The sequence below is a fragment of the Eptesicus fuscus genome, chromosome 11 (genome assembly GCF_027574615.1).
Source record: "Eptesicus fuscus isolate TK198812 chromosome 11, DD_ASM_mEF_20220401, whole genome shotgun sequence".
NCBI classification, from domain to species: Eukaryota; Metazoa; Chordata; class Mammalia; order Chiroptera; family Vespertilionidae; genus Eptesicus; species Eptesicus fuscus.
The window spans coordinates 22,764,999-22,792,975 of record NC_072483.1 but is presented as its reverse complement, the minus strand read 5'-3'; the positions used below and the strand labels follow the sequence as shown (position 1 = coordinate 22,792,975).

General features: G+C 35.6%; 1 protein-coding gene across 1 annotated transcript in view; it reads left to right on the top strand.

Annotated features, from left to right (window-relative positions):
- LRP1B (LDL receptor related protein 1B) overlaps nt 1–27,977 on the top strand; it is a 1,704,605-nt gene that overhangs the window by 937,384 nt on the left and 739,244 nt on the right. Inside the window, exons 8-10 of the mRNA XM_054723549.1 lie at nt 20,743–20,965; nt 23,913–24,084; nt 26,291–26,434. Coding sequence (XP_054579524.1) covers nt 20,743–20,965; nt 23,913–24,084; nt 26,291–26,434 — 539 coding nt within the window. The remainder of the gene's footprint in view (nt 1–20,742; nt 20,966–23,912; nt 24,085–26,290; nt 26,435–27,977) is intronic.

The following is a 27,977-nucleotide window of genomic DNA, read 5'->3' as shown; positions in this document are numbered from 1 at the left end:
GTCTGTCAGTCACTTGTTCATTTCACTCTAATGCAATTTGGGTGAAATTAAAACAGTATGGTTTGACTTTAAGAATTGAAATAGAGTAGAACTGAATTTTATCAAAATCCGAAAAAAAATAAAATAGAAATGGAAGACCCTAGTAAAATTACACCACAGGCAGAATTCCTCATGATCTCAAAAAAAAAAAAAAATATTTTTGTATCCTAGGAGAACTTACTCTACATTATCTATTTTATCTGTCATTTTCAAATATGACAATATCTTAATTATAAACTTCACTTCTTTTAGTACCACATGCATTGGTAACCAGCATTGTTACTTTTAGGCATGAAATCCTAACATATTTCAGGTCTTATAGATTACACCCCACAATCTGCTCAAAGGCTTTTCCTTCAAAAGACTGCCCTCTTTCCTTTAAGTGGGTTGTCAGTGATTCCTTACTGTAGCTATTTCCCAACTGACTACAACTTCATAAGTCACTTGAAGCCGAGTTTACCTTTATCCTTACAGTGTGCCTCAATCATTTCCAATGTAAAATCTTTGCTTGAGTTCTGAGACAATAGCTCTCTGTGCTAACATGCTGGCCCTACAATGAATATCTTTCTCAGCATAGAAAAGGGAGGGGTCTGATGCATAATCTACCAATTTCTCACTTTAAGAGAATATACTCTTTAACCCAGAAAGGTCAGTTAGACAAGTTTAATGGTTTTAATTATTTTGTTGTTATGAACACAGGTGAGCAACATTTCCATATGTCTGCCTATGTAGATTTAATTATGTCACTTACCTTTGTTTGTGTCCTAACTCATCTCAGAAAATCTGGAAGCCAGAGGGAAATGCAGATGATCTGTAAGATTCCTTTAAACACTAAAATTAGGTGATTTAAAATGTTTTGTTCTATAAACATGTTTTTGTATATAATGTCATAGTTATAAACTTGAATAAAAATTTATATTTTAAAGGTTAAAACAAGTAAATATAGTATTTTTATGTTTAATGCCATTTAATATTTTAGATTTTTGTAGTAAACATAATGATAATTTAAAATTTGTTTATGTAATATGTTTAGTACTCATAAGGCTCCCAATCTATCATATAGGTACCAGAATGTGTGTAATAATTTTAGGCCTTTATAATGTATTTTAAGGCCCCCACTCCATGTTTTCCCCCCCTTTGTGGGTATTATAAGTTCAGTTCTTGTATTTGTATGATTTACTCTAAAAAATATATCACAATGAAACTTTTCAAATATTAATTATTAATTTATTTGTCAGTTACAAACATCAATTTTACCAACACCCTCAACTCTCATAGCCAACTCTTCCTTTACCCAGCTTTCCATTCAAACTGGGACTTCAGATTATACAGGACTGCATAATATTCCAAGGCTATCCAGAGGTTGAGAGGATATTGCCAGGTAGTCACTTAAAGTATTAGAAGTTTACTAGTATATATTATTCCATTTTCCCTGAGACTGTCTATAAAAGTCATGAAAGCCTGGCTGGTGTGGGTCAGTGGTTGAGTGCTGAGGTTCTGGTGTGCTTCCCAGGCAGGGCACATGCCTGGGTTTCTGGCTCGATTCCCAGTAGAGGATGTGCAGGAGGCAGCCAATCAATACTTCTCTCTCATCATTAACGTTTCTATCTCTTTCTCCCTCTCCCTTCCTTTCTGCAATCAATTAAAAAATAAATGTCATGAAAAAGCTTGATGAGGCTGATAACAATATAACATCTATGACTTTGTTTTTATTTTTTCAAAGTAAAAAATATCCTTTTATGTTATCTCAGAGGATTATGCATCAGGCTGGCTATGGTCCTTGGGTGATGTCTTCTAGCATAAGTTCCAAAGGCAAAGCATGATATCCCAAGCCATTTTGACATCGATGTTATTTTATTATTTTATTAAATTATTGGGGTAACATTGATTAATAGGATCATATAGGTTCAGTGTAGATTTTTATGTTAAAAGATCTGTATGTTTTACTGTGTGCCCACCACCCAAAATGAAATCATCTTCCGTCACCATATATTAGGTCACCCCCCTGAACCCCTAACCCCCTTCCCTCTGGCAATCACCCCACTGCTGTTTGTGTCTGCGAATTTCAGTTTTATATTCCATATATGAGTGAAATCATATTGTTCTTAGCTTTTTCTGCCTGACTTATTTCACTTAGAATAATATTCTCAAGGTTCATCCATGTTGTCACAAATGGCAGTATTTCTTCTTTCTTATGGCTGAGTACTATTCCATTGTGTATATGGTATCTTTAGTGCTGATTGTTTGTTTACATGAATGATTTTCTACTACTCTCTGAGCAGGAACTGTGTCTTTTAATCTGTCTAGCTCTGGTTCATTGTACACTGTGGTCCCTAGTATGCACTATAAATATATCTGGTAATTGAATGAACATCAGTGAGGTGTATATGCCTCAATATGGATAAAAATGTTTATAAATATTGTACCTAGACATTGAAATTCAGCATTACACAGCTAAGATACATCCATCTTAGGAATTCTAACTGGAATGGAGAGATTTTTCCAGCATATAGGAAGTCATTGTAGAGTGGCCAAGTTGTTCCTTCCTTGCTTTATGTTTTGGTGTCTGATAGGCAGATTGAGGCTTGAGTTGAAAGGGAGCACAGAATAAACGCAAATCAGAAGTAATGAACATCATCCTATTCTCTGTATGTCCTGGTTTACAGCATAATATGTGAATCTTAATATTTTTAAATATTATTTAAAATATATAGATTAAATATATTATTTAACTATATATTATTTAATTATATATATTTAAATATATATAGTTAAATAATATTTTTGAATCAATAGTCTTCAGTTCACTTTATAAGAATTGAAAGTCTGAAGAAAATTATCTGTTGTATTTAGACTCTGTCCCACATTCTATTTCTCTGAAATTCAGGTAGATGAATATGTATTTCTGTCACTGGAAGCCTTCATTTAACATCGGTGGTATATAAGTGGGTGCCTTTAATCTGCAAACCTTAATTTCTCTAGACCACATTAATAGCTACCAATAAGTCTCTTCTCATTTCCACACAGTTAATGCATCATTGGCAGCAACTGAACCATTGGAGTACAGGGCAATAAGCAATCTTCTGATGATTGATACTTTTGATACTACCCTGCCGTTATTAAAGGAACTTACATTGACTGGCTGCTCAGGGTTTCTGTGCCTAAAGAGATTAATTGAATAAAAGGGGCTGGTTTATTGTTGGGTCCTTTCTATGCCACTGGGCATATTGTCCAAATTTCCTCTTCTTGTCAGAATATTAATCAGATTGGATTAGGGCCCACCCTAAGGAGGCCTCCCTTTTACTTAATTACATCTTTAAAGACCCAATCTCCAAAATACTAGTACAGTCACATTCTGAGGTACTGGGCATTAGGCTTACACATATAAACTTTAGAGGGCACAATTCAGCCCAAAACAGGGTATACAGAGAATGTCCCATTCCTTAGGAAATATATGCAAAAGTGAAATAACGTGTCTGCAATTTATTTCAAATAGTTTAGAAAAAATAAGTGTATATCTCTCTCTTCCCCCCCCTCTCTCTTCCTTTCTCTCTACCCCTTTTTCTACTATTTGCAATTTTTTTCTCTCCATCTTTCTCCCTACTCTGTATCTCATCTTTCCTTCTGCTTAAGAGCAACATTTTTAATCTAGCTCTTATTATAATAAATATTTTTGAGTCTTAAGACTCTTTACTAATGCCAGACACTCTACTAAGAACTTCTCATTTATTTACTTGTTTAATAATCAAAACAATCATATAAAAATGTTTTTCTCCATCTTACAAGTAAGTTAATGGAGTCACAGAAAGGTTAAGTAACTTTTTCAGAGCTAATAAATATTAGAACCAGAATTTTAACTAAAGTAGTCTTTAACCTAATCCCATAATCTTAATTACCATGCTATACTGCACCTCTTAGGATAGTATACTCAATACTTTGCTTACTCAATACTATATTATTGAATGGGAAAAGTTATACTTTTAATTTTTATTCTTTACTTTTCTCACTCTTCACCATTTATTTTACCATGATTTTAATAATAAATATGTTAAGTTTAGTTAACATGTTTATGCTTTTCCTGTGTTTTAGTCAGGATTGTTTAATTGCCAGAACACAATACCTTAAATGATAGTAACCAAATATATTATTAAATTAATAAATATACCAATTCTCAAGGCATCCAAAAACAAAAACCAAAAATAGTTTAAAGAGGTTATAGATTCATGAAGACAAAATCTGGAAATGGTTTTGGTTATCATGACAATCTTATCAGGATATTCTTCCCCCTTTTCTCCCACTGTTAACAATTGTAGACTCCCTGTTTCAAAATCTCACGAGAAATAATTTGATTAATTTGGGTCATTATTTTATGCATAAGACATATATTGGCTACCCTAGGTTCCAATTCCTGTCCTTGCTGGTTAGGGAGGATTAGTGTGTGGCACATAAAATAAAATATGCACATGTTGCCCACCCATAGCAAGAATATGGGAAGAGGGTCACAATGAATTGTGATTGGTAGAGCCTATTAAAACTCAATGATTTGACAGGTTTTGGTCAGAGGTGTTTCAACCTTTGTCTTTATTATCAGAAATACAATCATTTTATTCTATTTCCATAAGAAAGGTTCACCTGTCTACTTCCATACCTCCCTTACTCTATCCCTATTAACACATCTGATTATGGACTATGTCAAAGGCTTCACTGAGGTTTGTTGTAGATTTTTAGAAGCACTGCAACTATAACTAAACACAGATTTCCACTTAAAATTCTTCTCAAAAATAGTTATGTGCGTAGGATAATATTTTCCGTTTCAGTTCTAATAAGTCTCTTGATTGTGGCCTGTCTGTTTTGGCCACTGCAGTATATTAGGTTGTTGTCCTCAGATAATCATCTGTTCTGGTTATAGCATCAGCAAACCATTTGGAATAAGGATGGTAAGATGAGATCACTTGTGTGGACCAATTGAATAAGTCACAAGAACAGAGCCCAGCTTTCTATCCAAATAATTTTTAATTCTTTTCCCTAAATGCATTAGTTACCTTAAGCTTGCTCATTTGAACCTTACTAGTATGTGCCATATTTATGCTAAGCTGAATATAAACTCTTCATATTTTCCTACAGTTTATGTTGCATTGACTTGACATTTCACTACTCTCTTAGTAAAAGTTTAATATGATTTGCTAATTTGGAGATGTTAGTATGTTTTTATCTCTCCCAATATAAAATAAGAATTGTCCTGGAATACATCTATAGAGATCTATCTCTTTTAAATGTCATCTCTTTTACATGTATCTTTTTTTTGTCATTACTAAGCCAGATCTTTATTCAGAAAAAAAGTAAATAGTTTTAAATGTAGGATTTCACAAAAATCTATGAAAATTTTTTATCTATTGATGGATTTTTACTTGAAAATGCATTCATATTTTTTCAAAGAAATCTCAACATACTCAATTTATTGCTAGTTTATAGCAAAGCTCTGAAAGGATATGAGAACCTAGATGGCAGAAAGATGGCTCTTCAACTTTTATCACCATACCTTGCACATGCCTGTTCATTACCAGAAGTCAGCAAGTGTTTGCTCCATTGAAGTTTTACTATGCCTTTTAGTAGGATCTCACTTTTTCTTCTCTCACCTAAAATTCTGAATTATTATGGAGTTTATTAGCTTTAGTATGAATGTGAGGCTCACCAGGTACATCTACTTGTTAGCCCCTGAAATCAGAATCCTTTTAGCAAGCACTTATTCCTCTAGCAAACTGACATTTATAACTTTAAACTCATGTATATAAAATCACTTCTATTCCCTATCATCACCTCAGAAACTCTCAACTAAAAGGAAGTAGAGCAGCATATGAAATATAAAGTGTGGAAAATTGGAAGGAGCAAAATATGTTCATGTTAAATATCTTCTACATACGAAACTCTACATCTAATTTAATTCAGCAAAATGCATTCTTACTTGGGCATTATTTTTCTGAATGTACTTATGAAGAATCTAGAGCCTAGAAGTTAAGTGACTGGATGCTCAATAAGTATTGTTAAATTAAAGAATAAATGAATAATAGTCTCTAAAGTTTGTACTACTTTTGCATATGCTATTACGTTTGTTCAAAAGGTGGTTCTGAATTGCAACATCAAAGCTAATCGGATTTAGCATGTCATTCATTTCTAAGACAGGACAACCATTTTATAAAGCCCAAATAATATTAAAGAGCTAGAGGCAGGTCACAAGGCTGGAATCAAAACAGCAGCAGCCATTAAGAACAAAATCAGGAAGATTTTCACTACTTAAAGCTAGAAATACAGATAGCAGGGCTTGGAATTTCAGAGCATGCACCAAAGCACAATCCAACAGATTAAGGCATGAGACCCAAATGTCTGGCAGGGAGAGAAAGATACTGAAATCCTCAAATTTCTTGTCTAATTTCCTCTATTTTTGGCTTCTTGATTAATTTCTGTGTACTCAGTCCATTTGCTTTTCAGGAGAGTTACATGTTCTAAATGTGAGCTGACCATGATTTCAAAAGGGGGAGCTCTGATTAGCATACAGGGTATATTAACATAATCTATCTCTGTCACACTTTTACTTTTGGCACTCAGTAAGTATTGATTGGGTATTGTGGGATGAAAATTTGGACTTAATAATATTGAGCAGGTACTTAAAAACTTGGAACTGATTTATAGCACCTGTAGGATTATATGCAACACTTGCTTCTAAATTGTTTACCGTCTCATTCTGGGTACTAAACTAAGCACATTGCTGAGTGTTCATAAATTGTAAGTAGTATGCCTCATGATAAGTCACATCATCTTTCACACAGAGTTTTACAAATACTTTGTAAAATTAACGTACCTGAATTCTGTGTTCTGACTTTAACCAGTTACCTTTAACTTTAATGATTATACTCAAGTGAGCATGGGTTCTAAGTAAAATGAAGAAATTTGTATTTATTTATTTTTAAAATATATTTTATTGATTTTTACAGAGAAGAAGGGCGAGGGATAGAGAGTTAGAAACATCAATGAGAGAGAAACATGGATTAGCTGCCTCCTGCACACCCCCTACTGGGGATGTGCCCACAACCAAGGTACATGCCCTTGACCAGAATCAAACCTGGGACCCTTTAGTCCGCAGGCTGATGCTCTATCCACTGAGCCAAACTGGTTAGGGCAGAAACCTGTCTTTAAAAAGCTGTCCATAACTAGTGATTACGAGGGAAAGAGGAGGAAGTTAGGAAAGAAGAAAGGAAAAAAGGGAGGAAGGAAGGAAGAATGAAAATAAGGAAGGAAGGAAAGGACAAACTCAGATTACAGATTTTTGAGCATAATTAGATGTGTGGTTATAGAGTATGCTCAAATATTAAAAAGCTTGTGAATCTGTTGTGTTCACTTTCAGTTATCAGTTTTGAAGCACTTTGCATATGCACCATCATCTCTATTTATACGCGTAGGAATGATGATGAATAATGTGTGTGCATCAATTAACCTTCTCTCAGGACATTAGAACTATGCCTACAATTGCTCAATGCTCCAAAAACTCCAGTAGAAGCTCAAAGCTACAGTGTTGTTATTGCTATCATTTATCAGACACAGCAAATATTTCATATACAGTAGAGACAATTGAATCCTTTTCCCAAAGCTTTTACTTTCTAATTGGAAAAGTAAGGTAGGAATATATACTGGTCTTGATATTTACAAATGATAGGTGGAATTCAATATAATTAGAACTATAGCAATGTATGGTCTACTAACTTTCTGTGCCATAATTTTAAAAATATAAGTCAGAGAACTTGATTAATTCAGTACAACCAATTTATTTGATGCCCCATGGCTGTGTCTACCACTGGTCCATAATCTAGGGGAAGGAGGCAGGGTGGCAGGTGCTGCAATGCAAAGGAAGCTGGATTACAAGAGCTAAATCCTGTGGGGAGGGGCCTCTGTCTTGAGAAAAAAAATAATAAAGAACATAAATTAGACAGATATTCCAAACTGAATTTTCTGACCATAGCATTCTGTATGTTATAAAGAATATCAATGTTGGAGACTGCTCCCAGGGTTCATAGTGGATAATACAATTTATTTAGAATATCTTGGTCACTAGCCAATTGGATATTAAGCTATAGACCCACTAGATCACTACCTTGTTTTCATTCAACTGCACAATTTTTATCTTTCTTTTATAAATATTTGGAAACACATTTTGCCTCATAATTTAACTTCAAAAAGTAAAATCCTATTATAGTACTATCTAAAAATTGCTATTTGGATAATTTACCTTATAATATATATATATATATATATTTGAAACAGGTTGACCAGTAGATGGAAATTCATGCATTTCTAATGGCTTCATTGCTTTTATTTGTAATTGGATATGAGCTTTGTTGTTTTATTCATGCCATTTCTTGTGGCAAAGTAAAGGTTGGAAACATTTATTGAGGAAATTGCAGATATTGTATTTTCAGACTTTCTGATTATTAATAAAAGTCATTGATTACTCAGATATTTTTTGCTTAAATAAAATTACCTTAAATTAGTTCATATTTGTCTTTTAAATTGCTGATTTTCATATCAATAGTTGCTCAATAAATTTGTTGTCAGCAGAACATTTGAGGTCTATTTCTCTTGTAGTAATGAGAGGTGTTCCTGTTACCATTTACCTTAACATTGAATGCTTAGCACATAAGATTTTTTCCAGCTTCAAATATTAGAAAACTCCATGTAAATCAGCTTAAGGAAAACAACCTCCTCCAAAAACAAACAAACAAATATGCAAATGTAATGACTTAGATTACTAATGAAAATAAAAACTGGTGCATTTGACATCACTGAATTTAGGCATTCAAAATGTGTCCCCAGGACCTGTAATTTCTCCATTTGGTTTGCTGAACAAATCTGGTTCAATGTGATGCTAATTACCAGTCCCCTGAACTGTCAATATCTGTTTTAATTTATTACTAAATGGAGGGGCATTATTCACCTAAATAATTTTGGGGCAGTGCATCAGTCAGAGTTCCACCAGAAAAGTAGAACCAGTAGGGTTTACAAATGTGCATAGAATTCTTTAAGGTATATGCCTATGCGGTTGTGGGTGCTTAGGCAGTTCCATGAAAGTCTTTGGGCAGGCGTTCAGGAAGAGCAGGCTAGAGGTCTTGGGCAGGAGCTGATGCTGCAGCCCATAGATGGAATTTTTCCTCAGGGAACTCTTGGTTCTGCTCTTAAACTTTTCAGCTGATTACATCAAGCCCACCCAATTTATAGAGGCCAACCTCCTTTACTTAAAGTCAGCTGACTATAGAGAATCATGTACACAAAATATCTTCATCTAGGTTAGTGTTTGGTTGAATAACTAGAGACTATATTTGGCTAAATTGACATGTAAAACTGAATATCACAGGCACTGATATTAGAAGAAGAAGAAAAAAAGATTAAAGAGAAAACAATTACCTATGATCTCCCTAGGAAATATTCTGATACAAGTGTGATTAAAAGAATCTGTTCTCTTTGAAAAACTAATTGCCCTCCATGTAAGAAATTGATAAGATTGGGACAAGAGAACCATTAATGAATAGCCTAATTTTAAAAATTCTTTCACTGCAACACTAATAAGAGTTTATTAGAAGACACAGCTTCTATCAATTAACAATCTGTAGAGCTACCCTACCGAACCATCCCTGAGCATTCATAAATTGTAAAGTGCATTTTTCTTCATTGATTTTGCTAAAAGCCTTAGAATTCCCTCTTGTATTCTGAGAACCTTGTGCTGGGTAGGTGCTAAATTAAAATTTCTGGCAAAAAAAAATGAATAGGTATGGGAAATGAGAATTAGATAAAAATACTTTCAATGTTTTGCCATTATTAATAATGTTACAGTGAATAATTTAGTGTATTTGCTGTCTCTTATTTGTGAAGATACACCTTCAAGATAAATTTCTGCAACAAAATTTGCTGGATCAAAGGGTAAATGCATACTTAGTTTTGTTAGGTACTGCCTAAATTCCCACCACAGTGATTGTAGGAACTGGAGATTTCAGCAAGTACCCCATGTGATTATTGTGCACAATAAAGTTTCAAAATCACTATTTTAGAACATGGCTATTTACTTTTCTGAGTATTAACTCTCTTGTCAAAATAAATGCACCAATAGAAATACATATTTACTGGCATACCTGCAAGTTTGTCCAGCCCTACACAATTGTTTTTCGATGGAAGCTTATACTGGTCAAGAAATCCTGTTTAAACACATCTCACAATTAACAAAATATATGTTTTTCTGACTCGATGAGGATAGTTATTTCCTTTCACCAGCTTCATTTGGCCTCTGCATTCTCAGTCTCACTGAGCCTATCCTTGATCCTGCATTTCTGCTTAAAACTAAACCAAGAAATTGGGATATTGCCACTTATGAAGAAGTTATCGCTTTATTGGACTTCTGCATTCTTTTTTTTCTAAGTATAACTGCCCTTCACAGCTAGGAAAGTGAACATCAAACAAAGAAATTCCTTTTTTATAGTGTGATTTCATCTGTGTAACCATATTACTTTATCATCATTGCAATATCATTGCACATTCTATTCCAACAGCAAACTGAGATGTGCACACAAGTGTAAACAATAAATAATATACAAGAAAACTATGCTGTAGTTAAAGTTTTATTTTTCTGCACATAGTTTTTTTCTTCTATTTAGAAAGAATTTAAAATAGAAATTGATAATTCAGCTAACTGGTAATTAGCATAGCAGTGAACCAGACTTGTTCAGCAGTCTACAGCTTCATGGATACTTACCTTAGCTGCTTCTGAGACAGCCATCTGTGTTATTTCAGCTTAGAGAAAAAAATATTTTATAAACTAATAGGGTGTCCTTAAGTGTGAAAATTAGATTATACATCTCTGCATATCTCAAAGAGTAAGTTTTTGACATCTAATATATTACTGCAAATATTCTACTGTTTCACATGAATCAAGTATATTGAGCATGAGATTTTGAGTACTGACCTTTGCAAACTGACCCTTGAAGTAGTACTGCCGTTGGTTATAAAAAGTAATATGCCCAAACTGTAAAATTCATTTTTTTCTATTAGGTAGAATGACAGCTTGAGATCTCACAAGACAGGTAGACTTCCTGTGAAAAACCTAAAGGTACAATATAGTAAAGAAATATGTTTAATAAAAGTTATACTGGAGTGCTGCTCTCTATTCATACTTGTCCCCACTTAATTAACTATCAAATCCTGTTGATTCAGACCCCAAAATATTTCTTGACTCATCTCTTTCCCATCTCTACCCCTGTACTAATGCATAACGACCAAACTGGAATCTCATCTACTCTCTCAACTCTTTCAGCCCTATCCTCCCCACAGGGCAGAGTATTGTATTTTTAACATTCATATTGATTTCATAAATATCCTACTTTATAGGAAACAAAGAAGCAAAACTTTTCTTAGATTCTAAATGGTGATAGTCTACGCTCCTTAGGAATACATCCAAGAGCTATTGCAATATGATATATGGTATGTAGGTAAGTAGAAATGAATATTGAGAAGTTGCTATTAAAATTAGCCCTAGCCATTTTTGCTCAGTGGTTAGAGTGTCGGCCCTCAGACTGAAAGGTCTCGGGTTCCAATCCTGGTCAAGGGCACATACCTCAGTTGCAGGTTCCCCAGCCACAGTCAGGGCCCATGCGGGAGGCAACCAATCGATGTATCTCTCTCTTAACGATGTCTCTCTTTCTCTCTCCCACCTCCCTCTCTTCCACTCTCTAGAAATCAATGGAAAAAAATATTCTTGGGTGAGGAGTGAAAAAAAAAAAGAAAAGAAAAGAAAATCATTCAGACAAAGGAAGACCAAATCTTACCATGAATTAATTATAACTTTTCACAAGTTCTCCAAAGGGTAGTAAGATATATGCAAACTGAGACAAAGTGATCATTTATTATTAGCTAAATAATAATTTGGGTCCAAAGTAGGATACATGTGAGCTATGCTGGATAATGTGGAAAACTAGCTTGTTTTTGTTAGGGTCGCCGAAGGAGGAATACAGGAGGCCAAAGTGGTAAGGGATTATAAATTTATCAGGTCATCTGGATAGCAGATGGGCTGAGCCCGCAAATGACACCAACACCCAGGGATGGGGAGTCAGAGGTTTTAAAGGATTCTAGGCTGGATTTTTCTGGGTGGAGAATTCTCTGGGCAGGTCTGGATCCCGGGAAGGTCCCAAGGGGAAGGATAATGGTCTTAGCAAGTGGAATGTGGTCTAAGTGAAAGGGGGTGTCTGTTGTGAAGTGGTCTAAAGGTCAGTTCTCACAGGAGGGGGTAGCAATTCAATTATTTGATCAGACTTAACAGTTTTTTTATGCTAGACTGGCCTTATCAATATGTGTTTCACCTTTAATTTAATTTCAAGTCTGAGTCCTAGATTTTATTATCCAGTATGAGAAAGTCATTCCAGAGCCTACACACAAACACACACACACACACACACACACACACACACACACACACACACACATAGAGAACTGAGCATGGACAGACACATGACTAGGTTCTGAGCATGCAATGCTGAATAAAGCAGATATGGCCTTTGTTTTCTTGGAGGTCATAGTCTACTTAGTAAACATACCTTAAACATATTATTGTCTTTGGTTGGATGTAGTGTGTTCTGTATCAGTTTTCTGCAAGTAAAATAAAGAAGGATGTTATAAAAAATACAGATGCCATGAGATTATATAGGGAAGATCGAATTGATATTGGAAAAGCAGGAATGGTCTTTCACAGTAATTGATATTTTGGTTGAAAATTAAAGCCAAGATTGAAATAGCATGGCAAAAATTACATTCTAAACTGGGGGACAGGATATGTGAAATGCAGAATGGAAAAATATACATGGGTTATTTAAGGAACTGAAAAATGGCCATGGTATTAGAAGCATAGAATGATACCACTAGATGGCAAAGGTATTAGAGTAGGGGAATCATACAGAGACTAGATCATGCTCACCATTGTCAATAATGTTAAGAATGTAAGGGTTTATTCTGAATGCTATTGGCAGTGAATTCCTCACTTAAGTACTCCATGGTTCCTTTCTTCCATCTTTATCTCATGGCTCCCTAACCAACTTCTGAATCTGCACTGTGCTCAGGTATTCTTCCTCTCTTATCATCTCCACTCCCATCCCACCTCCTCACCTTAACCATATTAGCACAACTTCCCACTAGTTGAGCTTCACTTTTTGGGTTAGATTTTTGAGAGAAAATTAGCTCAGACTATGATCTGGTTTCATTTGTATTACCTGTTCCTCATTGGTCTATTTATCTCTAAACAGGAAGGACAGGGATGATATTGACACATAGGGCTGCCCCTCTCAGGAACAGTAACTGGTGGGGCAGGATTAGAGAATATAGAGTTGAATGGGTCATCCACACTGACTGACATAGCTAATACATGTACACTTTCATGGAAATCATTAGTAGGAATGATTCCAGGATATAGAGTAATTGGCTGAGAGCAGGAATCTGTATGTCAAGTTTAATTTCTCTGTGTTTATGTATGAACTGAAAACCAAGTTCAAAAGAGATTTTTCAAACAATGAAAGCAAAAACCCCCAAAATAAAAACCAGTAAGTAATTGTCTTGAACATTCTTGACTAGACAGAAAAAAAATAGTTTGCTTATTATGCACATCCCTTAAGTAATAGGAGCTAATATAATTTGAATTTAAACCTCTTACTCCAAAGATTGATTAATCTTTCAGATTTGCAATTGCATTTTAGGATTATAGTGCTAAATATTTAATATTATTACTTTAATTTTGAATATGCTTTAATTACTCTATATAATTTGAAAAAAAACACTTTCTTGTTTAATTTTTATATACACAATGGAAGAAAAAATACAATTGTATTACCATTGATGTTATTTAGATAATAAGTTGATTTCAAAAACAAGACTTAAAAGTAAACTTTCTAATGCAATTCTTACTAAGAAAAAAACATATCATTTTCCTGAAATGTAAAGAAATACAGTTATCTACATCATCACATGATTAATAAACATGTGGGGTTTACAAGCCTTAATCAAATAATTATTTTTTTTTAAATCTAGCAATATATGACCCCTACTTTCATGTCTCATTCTTCTCTCATCTACTTCCTCATCAAAACCTTATATAATCTTGTTTTAAAACAGTTAAAATGAATGGTAGGGGATTTCATAGTGAGAACCCTCAAAGTTTCTAAATTTCATCATTAAGCTATATGCAAAATGTTAGGAGTAAGAATGATGACAGGAAACCAGGGTTGACTCTGGAGTTAAAGGACTTGGACTGGACTCTGATGTGTTTAAATTAACCTATGTCCTTTTGACAAAGTACAAAACCAAAAAAGTACATCATTTAAAATGAATATCTCTAGCAAAAGTTAAGTCTTATTTTTATCAGCTTAAAAAACACATACTTTAAGATGTCAGTGTGTGTAAGAATTGGTTTGCTTTAGTGTGTGGGGACGATGGGAGCCATAACTGTAGGCATGGTGCTCTATCACTGTCTCTGAGTGCTCCCTTTGTGACTTTTGATTTATGTCAGGCAAGTTTGCCAACAATACTCAAAGTTTCTTACTATCTTCAACTGTATAAATCTGATATCTCTATAGTAAAACTGGGCTACTTTAATAATCAACAAAAATGTCAGATAAAATCAGTTTCCCATATCTAATGAAATAAGGAAGCCAAAATGATAAACTATTTACTAAATGAATTATAAGAATAGTGAACTGGATGCATAACTAAAAGTTTGAAAGAAGTCTTTTTGTTCTTTATGAACTCACTAGAGGCCTGGTGCACAGATTTATGCACTGGTGGGGGGCATGGCCTATGGGGATCAGCCTGCTGTGGGAATGCCCACTCACCCTGGTCAGCCGAGCGGCTGTGGACTCACCCTCTGAGCAGCTGCTCCCGCTGTGGGAGCACCGCTCATCCCAGTCAGCAAAGTGGTGCTCCCACTGTGGGAGCACACTGACCACCAGGGGGAAGCTCCTACATTGGGTGTCTGCCCCCTGGTGGTCAACGCACGTCATAGCAACTGGTCGATTGGTCATTCTGGTCATTCCACCATTTGGTCACTGGGCTTTTATATATATAGATTATTAAACATCTTAGAAATGGAGACAGTAGTTGGGATATAGTTGAATTTTCATTTATTTTTATTAATGTGAATCAAATGGAATGACATTCAAAAATAAGTGAAGAATAAGAGAATAGCAATCTCAATTTAATTTCTCCCTGATGCTGGAGAATAAAAGATAATTGATGCCACAGGAAAGAACAGGGAGAGAAGATATGTCAATATTGCAGTCCTGTGGGGATGGGGCTTGGGACAGATCTGGGAATGATCTCACCATCCACAGGCAGAGTGTTGCACTTGGGGCCCTGCTATACTAGAAGCAACATGATATACTTGGATCCTGGGGAGAAGAGATGCTGAAAGGGTGACTGAGGACCCTGGAAGTTAACAGTTAAATGTTCATAAAACACTGAATTAGATAGAATAAATGAGATTCCATACTACCATCTGTGTTATGGGATTTCTGGGGTATAGCACAGGCTTACCTAAGGTTTCTAAGCCCAGGGACAGTAACAATAAATTACAAAATTATTGCATTTCAGTTCAAAAGGCATAACATCTATTCGTGAAAAAATAAAAAATAAAACTGAAATTAGGAATATTCTTCAAAGCAACTCATATCTGCCCTTTAGAAATGGTAACATCATGAATAACTGGAAGGATTTCTGTTCAAGATTAAAGGAATATATATATATATATATATATATATATATATATATATATATATATATATATAGAGAGAGAGAGAGAGAGAGAGAGAGAGAGAGAGAGAGAGAGAAGGCAATTAAATGTAACATGTTGGATTGGATTTTGAATCAGAACAAAAAGGAAATTTTACTATACAGAACATTATTGGTCAACAGGCAAAATTTGAGTAAAAATGATGTATTGTGTCAGTGTTTACAGTATTGATTTTGATATGTGTATTGTGGTTATGCAAGAAAATGTTCTTATAATTAGGAGATGCAGCCTGAAGTATTTAGGTGTAAAGGGTCATGATGTCTGCAGTTTACTGTCAAGAGGTGCAGACAGTACTAGAAATAGCCAGAGGGATAAGGTAAACAACTGGTGAATCTAGGTGAAGGGTATGGGCATTTATCCTACTCTTACAACTTTCCTGTAAGTTTCAAATTATTCAAAATCATGATTTAAAAACAAAGACATGACGAATCATTTGTGTTATGGCTTTGTCCATGGCTTCCCATGTGGACTTTGAGCCTGTTTTATCTGTGAAATAAAAATAATCTGCGCCTGCCTGACCAGCTTGGCTCAGTGGTTGAGCATCGACCCATGAACTTGGAGGTGGCAGTTCGATTCCCAGTCAGGGCACATGCCTGGGTTGTGGGCTCAATCTCCAGTGCGGGGCGTGCAGGAGGCAGCCCATCAATGATTCTCTCATTATTGATGTTTCTGTCTCTCTCTCCTTCTCCCTTCCTCTCAGTATCCATAAAAATATATTTAAAAAGTAATCTGCTCCTTCTAGTGTATAGATAACTAGAAGCCCGATGCACGAAATTCGTGCACGGAGGGGGGGTTGTCCCTCAGCCCAGCCTGTACCCTCTCCAATCTGGGACCCCCTCGAGGGATGTTCGACTGCCTGTTTAGGCCCGATCCCGGGCCTAAACAGGCAGTCGGACATCCCTCTCACAATCCAGGACTGCTGGCTCCCAACTGCTTGCCTGCCTGCCTTCCTGATTGCCCCTAACCATTTCTGCCTGCCAGCCTGATCACCCCTAACCACTCCACTGCCAGCCTGGTTGATGCTTAACTGCTCCCCTGCCAGCCTGTTTGCCCCCAACTTCCCTCCTCTGCCAGCCTGGTCACCCCTAACTGCCCTCTCCTGCAGGGTTGATCACCTCCAACTGCCCTCCCTTGCAGGCTGGGTGCCTCCCAACTGCCCTCCCCTGCTGGCCATCTTGTAGTGGCCATCTTGTGTCCACATGGGGGCAGGATCTTTGACCACATAGGGGCAGACATATTGTGTGTTGGAGTGATGGTCAATCTGCATATTACTCTTTTATTAGATAGGAGAGAGGCCTGGTACAGGAGTGGGGGCCAGCTGGTTTGCCCTGAAGGGTGTCCCAGATCAGGGTGGGGGTTCCCTTGGGGCGTGGGGCGGCCTGAGCGAGGGGCCTGTGGTGGTTTGCAGGCCAGCCATGCCCCCTGGCAGCCCAAGCAGAGGCCCTGGTATCTGGAATTTATTTTCCTTCTACAATTGAAACTTTGTAGCCTGGAGTGGAGCCAAGCCTGCTGCTCCCTCCGCCACCAGCAGCCATTTCTGTGGCAGTTAATTAACCTTCTATAATTGAAACTTTGTAGCCTTAAGCAGAGGCTGGGCCCAGACAGGGTGTGTGGAAAGCTTTGCTTCCCCTGTTGCCGCTGGCAACCCTGGCCTGCTCTCTCAAGCTCCATTCTGCCGCCATTTGTTTGAATTTGTTTACCTTCTATAATTGAAACTTTGTAGCTTGAGTGAAGGTTTAGGCCTGCAACAGCTAGCGGAAAGCTTGGCTTCCTCTGTTACCTGGGAAACCTTGCTCTCTGTGGCTGTAGCCATCTTGATTGGGTTAATTTGCATACTTGCTCTGATTGGCTTGTGGGCATGGCTTGTGGGCGTGGCTTGTGGGTGTGTCGATGGTATGGTCAATTTGCATATTACCTTTTTATTAGGTAGGATTATAAGGGTCAATGAGGTAATAGGGTTCACAGAACACTATTTACTTTTTTCAGCTTTGGAAATATATTTTATATGAAAGAAAGAGTAATTTTCATACAAGCTACACTTTCATTACAAATGAAATATTGAATATAGATAATTTAAAACTTTAGCTTTTGTTTATTAATTATAATGCAGACATTCACTATAGTCCCTCAATTAAAGAATGCCCTGAGAATGGAACATTTCTCTATAACTATAGTAGTACATTTTAAAATAAAATTAAATAGAACTCAAACAATCAAAGAAACATCTATGTAATCATGTGACTATGGGTACTTAATGCTAGCAATATTACGGTTTTAGTGCTATTCTCTTGGAGAACTCTTCCATTTCTTGCATTTCAATTATAAGTGAACAGAGCTCCTCATAGTCAGTATTCTGAAGTCTGAGAAGGTTCAATTTGGTGTAAAGATTCAATTTTAGTGTAAAAATATTTTATGTCTCCACTGGGCACTAGTTAATCTGCTGTTTACTTGAGATTATTTCTTGTAGTTCAGTGCCACTTCACATACCCAAAGTCCTCCTGGTCTTTTGATTTTATTTTTATTAAATCAGTAAAATTTTGATTAATTGTGTATTTATACTTCTTCCCATACTTAGGTTGAAACTTATTCAACCATTTATATCATGACCTGGGATACATATAAGAATCGCTGCATCATTTCTATAACAGTAGGTCAATATCAATGAAAACCTTGGCCAAATAATTTAAATTTTCTTGAGCTCTTTCAACATCATCTGGTCCACTCTCCTATAATTAAAATTCTCAAACAGAAGTACCACAGTTTCTAGTATTTTAAGAAAACCAAAATCCAGGGGCATCTATTTAATATGTATTCTTTCTCTTTTTTCTCTCTTTATTTTATGAAGTGATTGACCCAGACACCCTATCCTTTATTCTGGAACTTTTCTCTCTTAGACTTCTATGAGATTCAGTGTTATTTCTTTGACCATAACCTCTGATCTTACTTATTTGGTCATTTTTTCTCTAACAGCATGCTTCCATGGAACTTGTCTTGGCATTCTTTTCTATTTTCCTTTGATGTCACCTCTGATTAAGTCATCTCAAGATGATTCAGAGAAGTCTCTATTTCTCCAGGCTCACCTTTTTTCTTCATCAGCATGTAGATAGTTGTAATCACCTGCTTCATATTGCTATCTATCTATCTATCTATCTATCTATCTATCTATCTATCTATCTATCTATCTATCATCTGTATATATCACACTAAACATAGTGTGCCAGAACTCCATGTCCAAAGCCAGGCTACCTGCACATCAGCATTTTTCAGTTCTGTGAAATGGACAAGTTAAAAGAGAAAATTATAAAAGAAGATGCATTTGGTATAGGGTGAGAAAGAGAGCCTCAGATAACAGGAATAATGGGCAGTAGTCTACAGAAAGGGAGAGAGAAACTGGGTACTCCTTATAGCAACTTGACTTGAGATAGCTATAAGCAAATTAAGAAAGAAGAGATGTAAAATGGAAGCAGGAAAAGAGAGAGAGATCCTCAGGAACAGAGGTTTGATCATTTAGCATGACAATAAGATGGCACCATATGTTCTTTTACTTACTTCTCACTAGAATAGGAAGCACTTCACCTGAATGGAATGGCACTTGAAAAATAATGTTTAACTTATTGTGATAAATTGATCTTTCAAGAACATTAGGTGAAATATATACTCATGATAAAACCTGGCTCTTGCTATCACAGAACAGTGTGCATTAATGGTTAACAATTAGTCAAAGCCTCCCATAGCAGAAAGAGCTAAATTAAAGTTCAATAATACTTTTAAGCTTGAAAGATGCCCCATACTGTTAGATAATACAAGGATGTTGAGAAAAATAACCAAAAACTAATTCAACGAGTTTGTAAAATCAAATATTCTGTACTCTAGGTAATCTTAATATTGCTCAGTCACTGTAAATCAGATTATCCTTGAGATTGTATTTACATCAAGGCAAATGGTCTTCTACTTACAAATGGAATTTAGTCTCATGAATAGGTAATCTTGTTAAAGTATTGTCAGCCTAACTGAAATTGATTTGCGTTCATTAAACGTAGAGAATACTAATTAAATATTAGACACAAGTGCTGGAGGTATTTCAACCTTTCACAGACACTGTTAGTGCTTCATGGAAGAATTGTGTTCTTTCTTTTTTTTTTTTTCTGTCTTAGAGGTCAACATTGCTTTTCAGCCTTTTCTTCTAGATGCAGAAGGAGAAAATGAGGAGAAATGGCCCACATTTCCTTCATGAAATTTTGTCTTTGGGGAATATTTGGAAGAATTTGGGATTGGTTTTGGGGGGCATTATTTATGTTTTATCTCCATTGCTACAAACAACATATTTGCCTTTTCCATCTGCTTAATCCCATCGCAGGTTTGCCATTCACAACCACTCATAGCATCTTTGAGCTCCACGTAATAGCTTTTATAGGAGACAGACAGTACCAGCCAATTTGAAAAGCAGGTTGAAGATAAAGCCTGATAGCTCACGTGCCCTGGCCTGGTGACTGGGCTCACTGCAGAAGCTTGTACCAGATGAGCTGCATGCATCTTCTGTGCTGTATATGCATGGGCTCTATGAGGCTTAAAGAAACATTTCCCCTAATACGAAAATAAACCCACCATAATCATTCGTTTTGGAGAAATTTTACAGTTGTTGGTTAACCTGCTCCCTTATGCCCCGCAATATTCATTAACAGATTTCTCTGTTTATGAGTGAGATTATATGTAAATGGTTATGGGAAGCTAACAGATGTAACCAGTGAAATAAATTAGAAGGAAAAGTTCTGTTTTTTACAGATGGTTCTATTGAATATGCTTTTATACCTTCTCGACTTTAACGTTTAGTTTTCTTTCAACAGAAAACTTTTCTTTACTGACTACGGGAATGTGGCCAAAGTGGAGCGATGTGACATGGATGGCATAAACAGAACAAGGATAATTGATTCAAAGACAGAGCAGCCAGCTGCACTGGCACTAGACCTAGTCAACAAATTGGTTTACTGGGTAGATCTCTACTTGGACTATGTGGAAGTTGTGGACTACCAAGGAAAAAACAGACATACTATTATTCAAGGCAGACAAGTAAGTATAACCTTGTTAGAAAATACAGCTCAAGTAATAAAATGCATGGTATCACATTAAGAAGAAGGCCCAAACTCTCCATGTTGAAAATCCCTTATGAAGTCAAACTGCAATGGGTCATACAAATTATGATAGATTTCCTAGATGGGAGAATGTTCTTGTCACAGTGCATTCTATATATTGGTTATGCCTCTCATTCTTTCCTTTCCTGTATTAAAAGCAAAGCACACAAAACAAAACAAAACAACACAAATAAAACAGGAACACCAAATAAAAACAAAAATGCTAGACTAGTAAGAAAGGAAAATACTAAAATATGACAGATGTTGTGGCCTACTTACTAAACACTAATTTAAGTAGTTTATTTATAAAAAAATGAACTATGATTTGTTCCATGTGTCATTGGAGATATTTTGCTAACAAAAGCAAATGCCTGCTTACAAAAGTATTACTTTAATAGGTTGAATTTAATTTTTCCTTCTGGTATATTCATTACTTCTATAAATGAGATTTTTGTAAAAAATTTGAAAGAAATTTTCACAGAATTCAAAATTTTCACAGAATTCAAAAACTATACATATAGTAAAAACTGTATAGTTTCTCCCTTGCTGGATTACAAGATTATTTTTTCAAATAATAGTAAACACCTCACAGGAAATCTCTAAATTGAAATGAGCCTTATTCAGTAGTAGAGCTTTACAAATTCAATTTTACCTCACTTATTGCACTAATTTCATGTGAGAATCTTTTTTCTTTCGCAATGCAAAGCAAGAATATTCTGTAATTATCCCTTAAAGTTACTTTTCCTTTCTAATTAATTTTGACAATGAAATTCTTTCTCTTTCCTTGGAAAATAAAAAAAAAATGCACTAATCTGGGTGGTAAAAAAAAATAATAATAAAGTTTCCAATATTAGAGTTGAGGCCAGATATTTCTTATCTTCAACTGTCCTAAAATGGTTATGATGGACCTTCTTTTTTACCTATATGTAATTAAATTTTAAACAAGGATAAGGAATTCAAATTATTTTCCCCATGACTAAACAGTTTTTTAATGTCTGAAATTTTTATTATCCATTTATTTTTTTCCTTTATATTGTCTGGTTTTGCTGGTCTGCCACTAAGTAATCCAACATATAAGTTAGTTGGCCACTATGTAACCCAACAGATACACTTTTGAAGAATTTGGGCTGTAGGAAGAATGGTCTATTCACCACTCTAAACTCCTCCCACCTCTATGGGGGTAGTAGCAGAGCAGGCAGCAATGTACTTACTTTATGGGGAGCAGACCCTTCTGAAGGCAGGCGGGAGACAGTGAGTAATATTGGATCTTACTATGTGAACATGTTTTCTACTCTGACCAATTCAAATGCCCCCTCGGTAGTCACGCTTTCTCTCCTGGGATGTGGGTTGTCAGTTATGTGGAGTGTAATGTGAGTATATCACAACTATACACTCCTAGATGAATGGCCCCAAATTTTGAGCCAAACATGCATGAGATTGGTGGTAATGGAAGAGTTCAGCTGGTTTGTAATTTTTATAGAAAAAAAAAATTCCCTGAGCAAAATTGGGCCATGGGTATATTTAGTTAATATGATGTCAGCTATATTGAAAATACATTAGTATATACATGCATGCTCATACAACCACACACAAACTTACCCTAAACAACAACAAAAAAAATGATTATTTGTGCTTTAACATTGATGATTCTACCCATTAATTGTACTCTTTCACTTTTGGGCTAGACATGAAGAAATGAGATATGGTATAAAAACAACATGCAGTCTTCTTCTAATCATGTCTCACATGAGATCAGGAATAGTAATGATGAGTCATAGATGCTTGAGAGATAAAAAAATCAAATGATTTTGCTTAAAATACAGAACTACTAGTAATAAGATTTCCTGATTAAAATAGAAAAAAATTGTAATATGTTCTATAAATATGTTTACAGTCAAACCATACATAGTTTCTCAAGTTTTCTTAACTATAAGTCTATACTAAAAGTGTTCCAAAATACGATATATTACCAAAGTGTAGTGACAAATGTTTTTTTTATCAAAATTTCAACAGAAAATCAATTGACAGCTCTACCATATCCTGAACCAGAATCATTTTCATTTAAGTTTAACACAAGGAATACCCAAAGGCCTAGCATGTGCCTTTAATGGGAAAACCAGTATACTCATTATTTCTGTTTTACCAGAAATGTTCCTTGACTTCAAGATTTCTATTCTTCCCCAAAATCTCAAAGACCTTTGCCAAGGAGTATACTAAAGTGTCATGGATAGCAATAAACATTGTTACTTTCAAGCAAACAGTTCCATTTCTATTATAAATAGGCTTTAGAAAGAATGTGATTTCTTAGTGAAATGATGACATTTTATTTACAATTATTCCAAATATGTGATTTCAACATTTATTATTTTCCATGCTGGGTAAATATTAGTCTAATTGTAACTTGGGATTTTTTAAAATGGGATTTTTAATTTATAAAATGAATTTTTAAAGTACTTTAGCGTTAGTTATTTCACAGTCAGAGCTATGCTTTTGAAGATTCTACATATCCATGTCTATATGAGCACAAAGCCCATAAAAGTACCTCCAATTTTATAACAGTGCCATACGCATATTAATGAATATATTTAAAGGTTTGGTTCTTGCTAGCTTTCGAAAAGGAGCTACTGAACATGTTTTCTTAATGAAACATGAATAAAAGTTTCTCCCATGCATTTGTAACTGCTTTATCCACGACTGCATGTTTTATTCTCAGAGTAATTTTTTAAATTAGTACAATGTTGAATTTTTTGAGAGTAAATGAACAATAATATGGTGTGACTCTGCTACTAAGGGAATTGTTCAGATTAGTAAATAGCAATCTGTTTTTCTTCGAAGTTGAAAGCAGCATAATTAAAAATCTAGTTATTTTTTGTCCCTCTTTATAGGTCAGACAATTTTATGGTATAACTGTGTTTGAAGACTATTTATATGCAACCATTTCTGATAACTTCAATATCATAAGGATAAACCGATTTAATGCCACAGATATGCATTCATTCATTAAAATGGAAAATGCTCGAGGACTCCGAATCTATCACAAAAGAACTCAACCTTTAGGTAAGAGGCCAGACTTCTTCATAGCTTTCATAATGGTGAATTGAATGGAGTTATGGTCCTTGTGCCTTTGTATTATGCTAAAGTGGATAAATCATAAATTCTCTGTTTTGATTAACAAAAGTGTACATGTCTGCTTGACACATTGGGATAGAGCTCCCTTCTTAAGTCTAAATGACAAATTGTTCAGTTCCTGGTGATTCGTTTATACAACCATAAAGTTAAAATAAGAGCTAGATTTAGATTCAGGAAGGAGCTTTCAGTTGTCAGGCATGTAGTCAGGAAACCCAGATGCTAAGATCCTAAGGTTTTAAGAGTTTTTTAGTATTATTTCAGAGAGAAATTTCAAATCAGGTGACTTTCTTACAGTACTGATTCAGTTTTATTGCAATCATTGGGGTCTTTGACTTAACATCCTAAGGTGTTTTTTTTAAATGCATGTTTATTAAAAATAACTTTCAATGACTAGAGTGCAGTGTTTCTACGTATTTTTTAAAAACACAAACTAGTTATTTTTGCATAGTAGGTAGTGATGCTTATTCATGAGTACAATTTAGGCTAAATCACATCCTATATAATAAAAGCCAAGTGATTGAAAGGCGGAACGACCAGAACGACCGTCGACCAGTTGCTATGACATGCACTGACCACCAGGGGGCAGACGCTCAATGCAGGAGCTGCCCCCTCATGGTCAGTGTGCTCCCACAGTGGGAGTGCCACTCAGCTGACTAGAATGAGCAGCTGCTCCCACTGCGAACCCCAGGCTGACGGGCAGGAACCCGGGCTGCAATCATTGCCTCCTCGCCTCAGGCTCCTCCTCCTCACTCCCTGCTGCCTCCTCTGGATGCCCGCAGGCCGCACAGTGCTGCTGCAGGACTTGCAGAGCTGACCCCGGAGGCTGGGATGTGGGTTCATGGGTGTTGTGGGACTGAGACCTACTCAGTGCTATTGTCCCTGGGCCTGGCCCCAACCAGGTCCCCTGAAGAGGCAAGTGCATCCGGCTCCACGGAAGATGCCAGACCAGGGAGCAACCGCTCAGAGGGCGGGTCCACAGCCACTCTGCAGACAGAGATGAGCTGCACTCCCACAGTGGGCCTATCCCCGCAGGCCACGCCCTCCACCAGTGCACAAATCCCATGCACTGGGCCTCTAGTATAGAATAATGTAAAATACAAAGGCTACCACCCAAACTTCCCATCATCTTTTTGTGCTTCAAATTAACACTAATTTATAATTATCTGAACATTAACATATGAGAAAAATTAAATTATCATCATAAGGATGATAAGGAGTGTCAGGGATAGGGCTAGTTTACAATTTGATATTGAATCGTCAGAGGAAGTCCCATTGAAAAGATAAAATTGAGTGAATACAAAAAATTGTGGCACAATTTCTAAAAGTATAGCAGTTTTATTATGAAAAGAAAATTGCCATGTTATTCATTGCAATTTCAAGTAATTGATGCTCAAAAATCAGTATAATTACAATAATACATAAAATCTTACTGACATTTTCCTAGTATAGCCCTTTCTCTTTGACTCATCATTCTGTTTCTCATCCTTTCCATATGGTAATTTTTCTGTTCTTTTTTCTTATTCTCGAACTTCAACACTTATAAAATGACCTTCTACTCCTCAATCTCCACATGCAAACTCAGCCTCCTCCTTTTGCCAATTTCAAGTACACACACACACCACAATTCATTTTGTAAGAGATTTCTCAAAATGGCAATGGCTTCCGTAAAGATAATCACTGAATTACCTTTAGTTTAGGTTAGATAATTATGGGTTATTATAAAGAAATCCTTTTTCTACTTAACAATCTAACTGGGATACTTTTACCATACCTTTTATATTTATATAAATGTACATATTTTTTAAAAGTACAACAAGCATGCACCAAAATAGTTTAATTTTGCTTACATATAAACAGTTTAATAGCATATTATATCTCAGAATTATTTTTTAAATGTAGTCAAAGTAGGATTTTTGCAAATCCCTATCTCTTTTCTATGGAGTTTACACTCTTTCTAATTGATTCTGGTACTAAATAGTTTGGTATTTGGATATGTGTTTTTTTTTTGTTTTGTTTTGTGTTGTTTTTTTTTCTAGGATTCTTCTTCTTATACTGTAAAAGAATTCCACATACTGATGCACATAATTATCTTGTCTTTGGAGAATTTCAAGTGTACTCTTTCTATTTGTTGTAGTCAGAAGCCATGCATGTGAAGTGGATCCATATGGAATGCCAGGGGGATGTTCGCACATCTGTCTGCTCAGCAGCAGCTACAAAACGCGGACCTGTCGCTGCAGGACTGGCTTCAACTTGGGAAGTGATGGCAGGTCATGCAAAAGTATGTTGTCAAAATCAAACATTTTGCCAACAGCTACTGCTACAGAATAGGGTTTTTAGTATTAATTAGCAGCATCAACATCAATAATAACATGAGACTTCATTAAGTGAAATCTGCCTGCAAATATGTGGCAGTCAATTTTCTCAAAATCAGTATTGAGTGGTTTTGTGCATGTGTTTGTGAGTGTGTGTGTGTGTGTGTGTGTGTGTGTGTGTGTGTGTGTGTGTGTGTGTGTGTGTTTGACAATGTGAATGAGAAAACTAACTGGGCTGTAAAGTGACTAAATTTATGGAAGTCCTGGAAATATACTTTAGGAAAGACTTGTAGGAAGACCCTTTCCTTTATTCCTTAAAGAATGTTTATGGTCTAGTAAGCTCCAAACATTGGTTGACCAGATTTTCTCTTCTCTGAACCAAGATGCTTCTACTAGTAAAAAAAAAAAAGAAAAGAAAAGATGCTTCTACTAGTAAGAGATGTGTTGGTTAGGCCAACAGAAATTTGCACAAAGCAGTGCTTCACCTTATTTATAGTATCTTTGGGAAGTCAAATGAAAACAGGTGCTTACAAAATTATTAGAAAGCCTGAGCATCAGATTCTAGAATTCAGAACATTCTTCAAAAACCATCATCAAACTAACCTGGCTTAAAGTTGGAACATCTGCCAAAATCTGAAGCTAGCACATCAGGATGCCACCAATGGCAATGGTAACTTCAGAAACACATCCTTTGAGGTGAGATCCAGGAGTCAGGAAGCTTGCACCACAACTGTTAGCTCCAGAAACATGTAACAACCAATAGTACCTACTGGTAAGCAAAGCAAAACATCACGGAACAAAACAGAAAGACACCCCTTCCTTGCCTTTTGATATACACAAAGGGAGAAGTTCCGTGTGGAAAAACTCGAGTTCTCAATAGGATGAACACCAACAGATGCAGCAAAAGATGGCCTCATTTCCATATTCCAAACCTCAGCTCATCTGTTTTGGGGTACTTAAATCAAAACCAGAACCATGGCTATAGGACCATCTGTGAAATGTTGTTTTCTACAGTACAGGAAAACACAGTAGAAAAAAAACTTTAAAGTAGATATTGAATGACTAAAATAAGTGATTAAAGAAAACAAGGGAAAAGAGTTATAATTCTTATTTAAAATATACATACACACAGTTACACACACACACACACACACACATACATTAAATCAATAAAACACCAGGTTTACCAATTACCAGTTAAAACATCTATTAAAAATGAAAGCAAAAATAAATGTTAGCAAGAATGAGTATGAGAAAACCAGCCTTCTTATGTATTAATAAGAGAATTGGAAATTGTTTTAACTATTGTAAAGATGTCGATACATTTAAAAATGTATACAGCTAATACTATCCTTTTACTATCCTTTAACAAGTTATCCCACTTTTGACTGAAGAAGTTTATTTAAGTGTATTTATAATAATAATACAAACACAGAAACAATCTAAATTTCCAACAGTAGGTAAGTAGCTGACTATGTTACATTGCCTCTCGAGTAGCAAACAAGATGC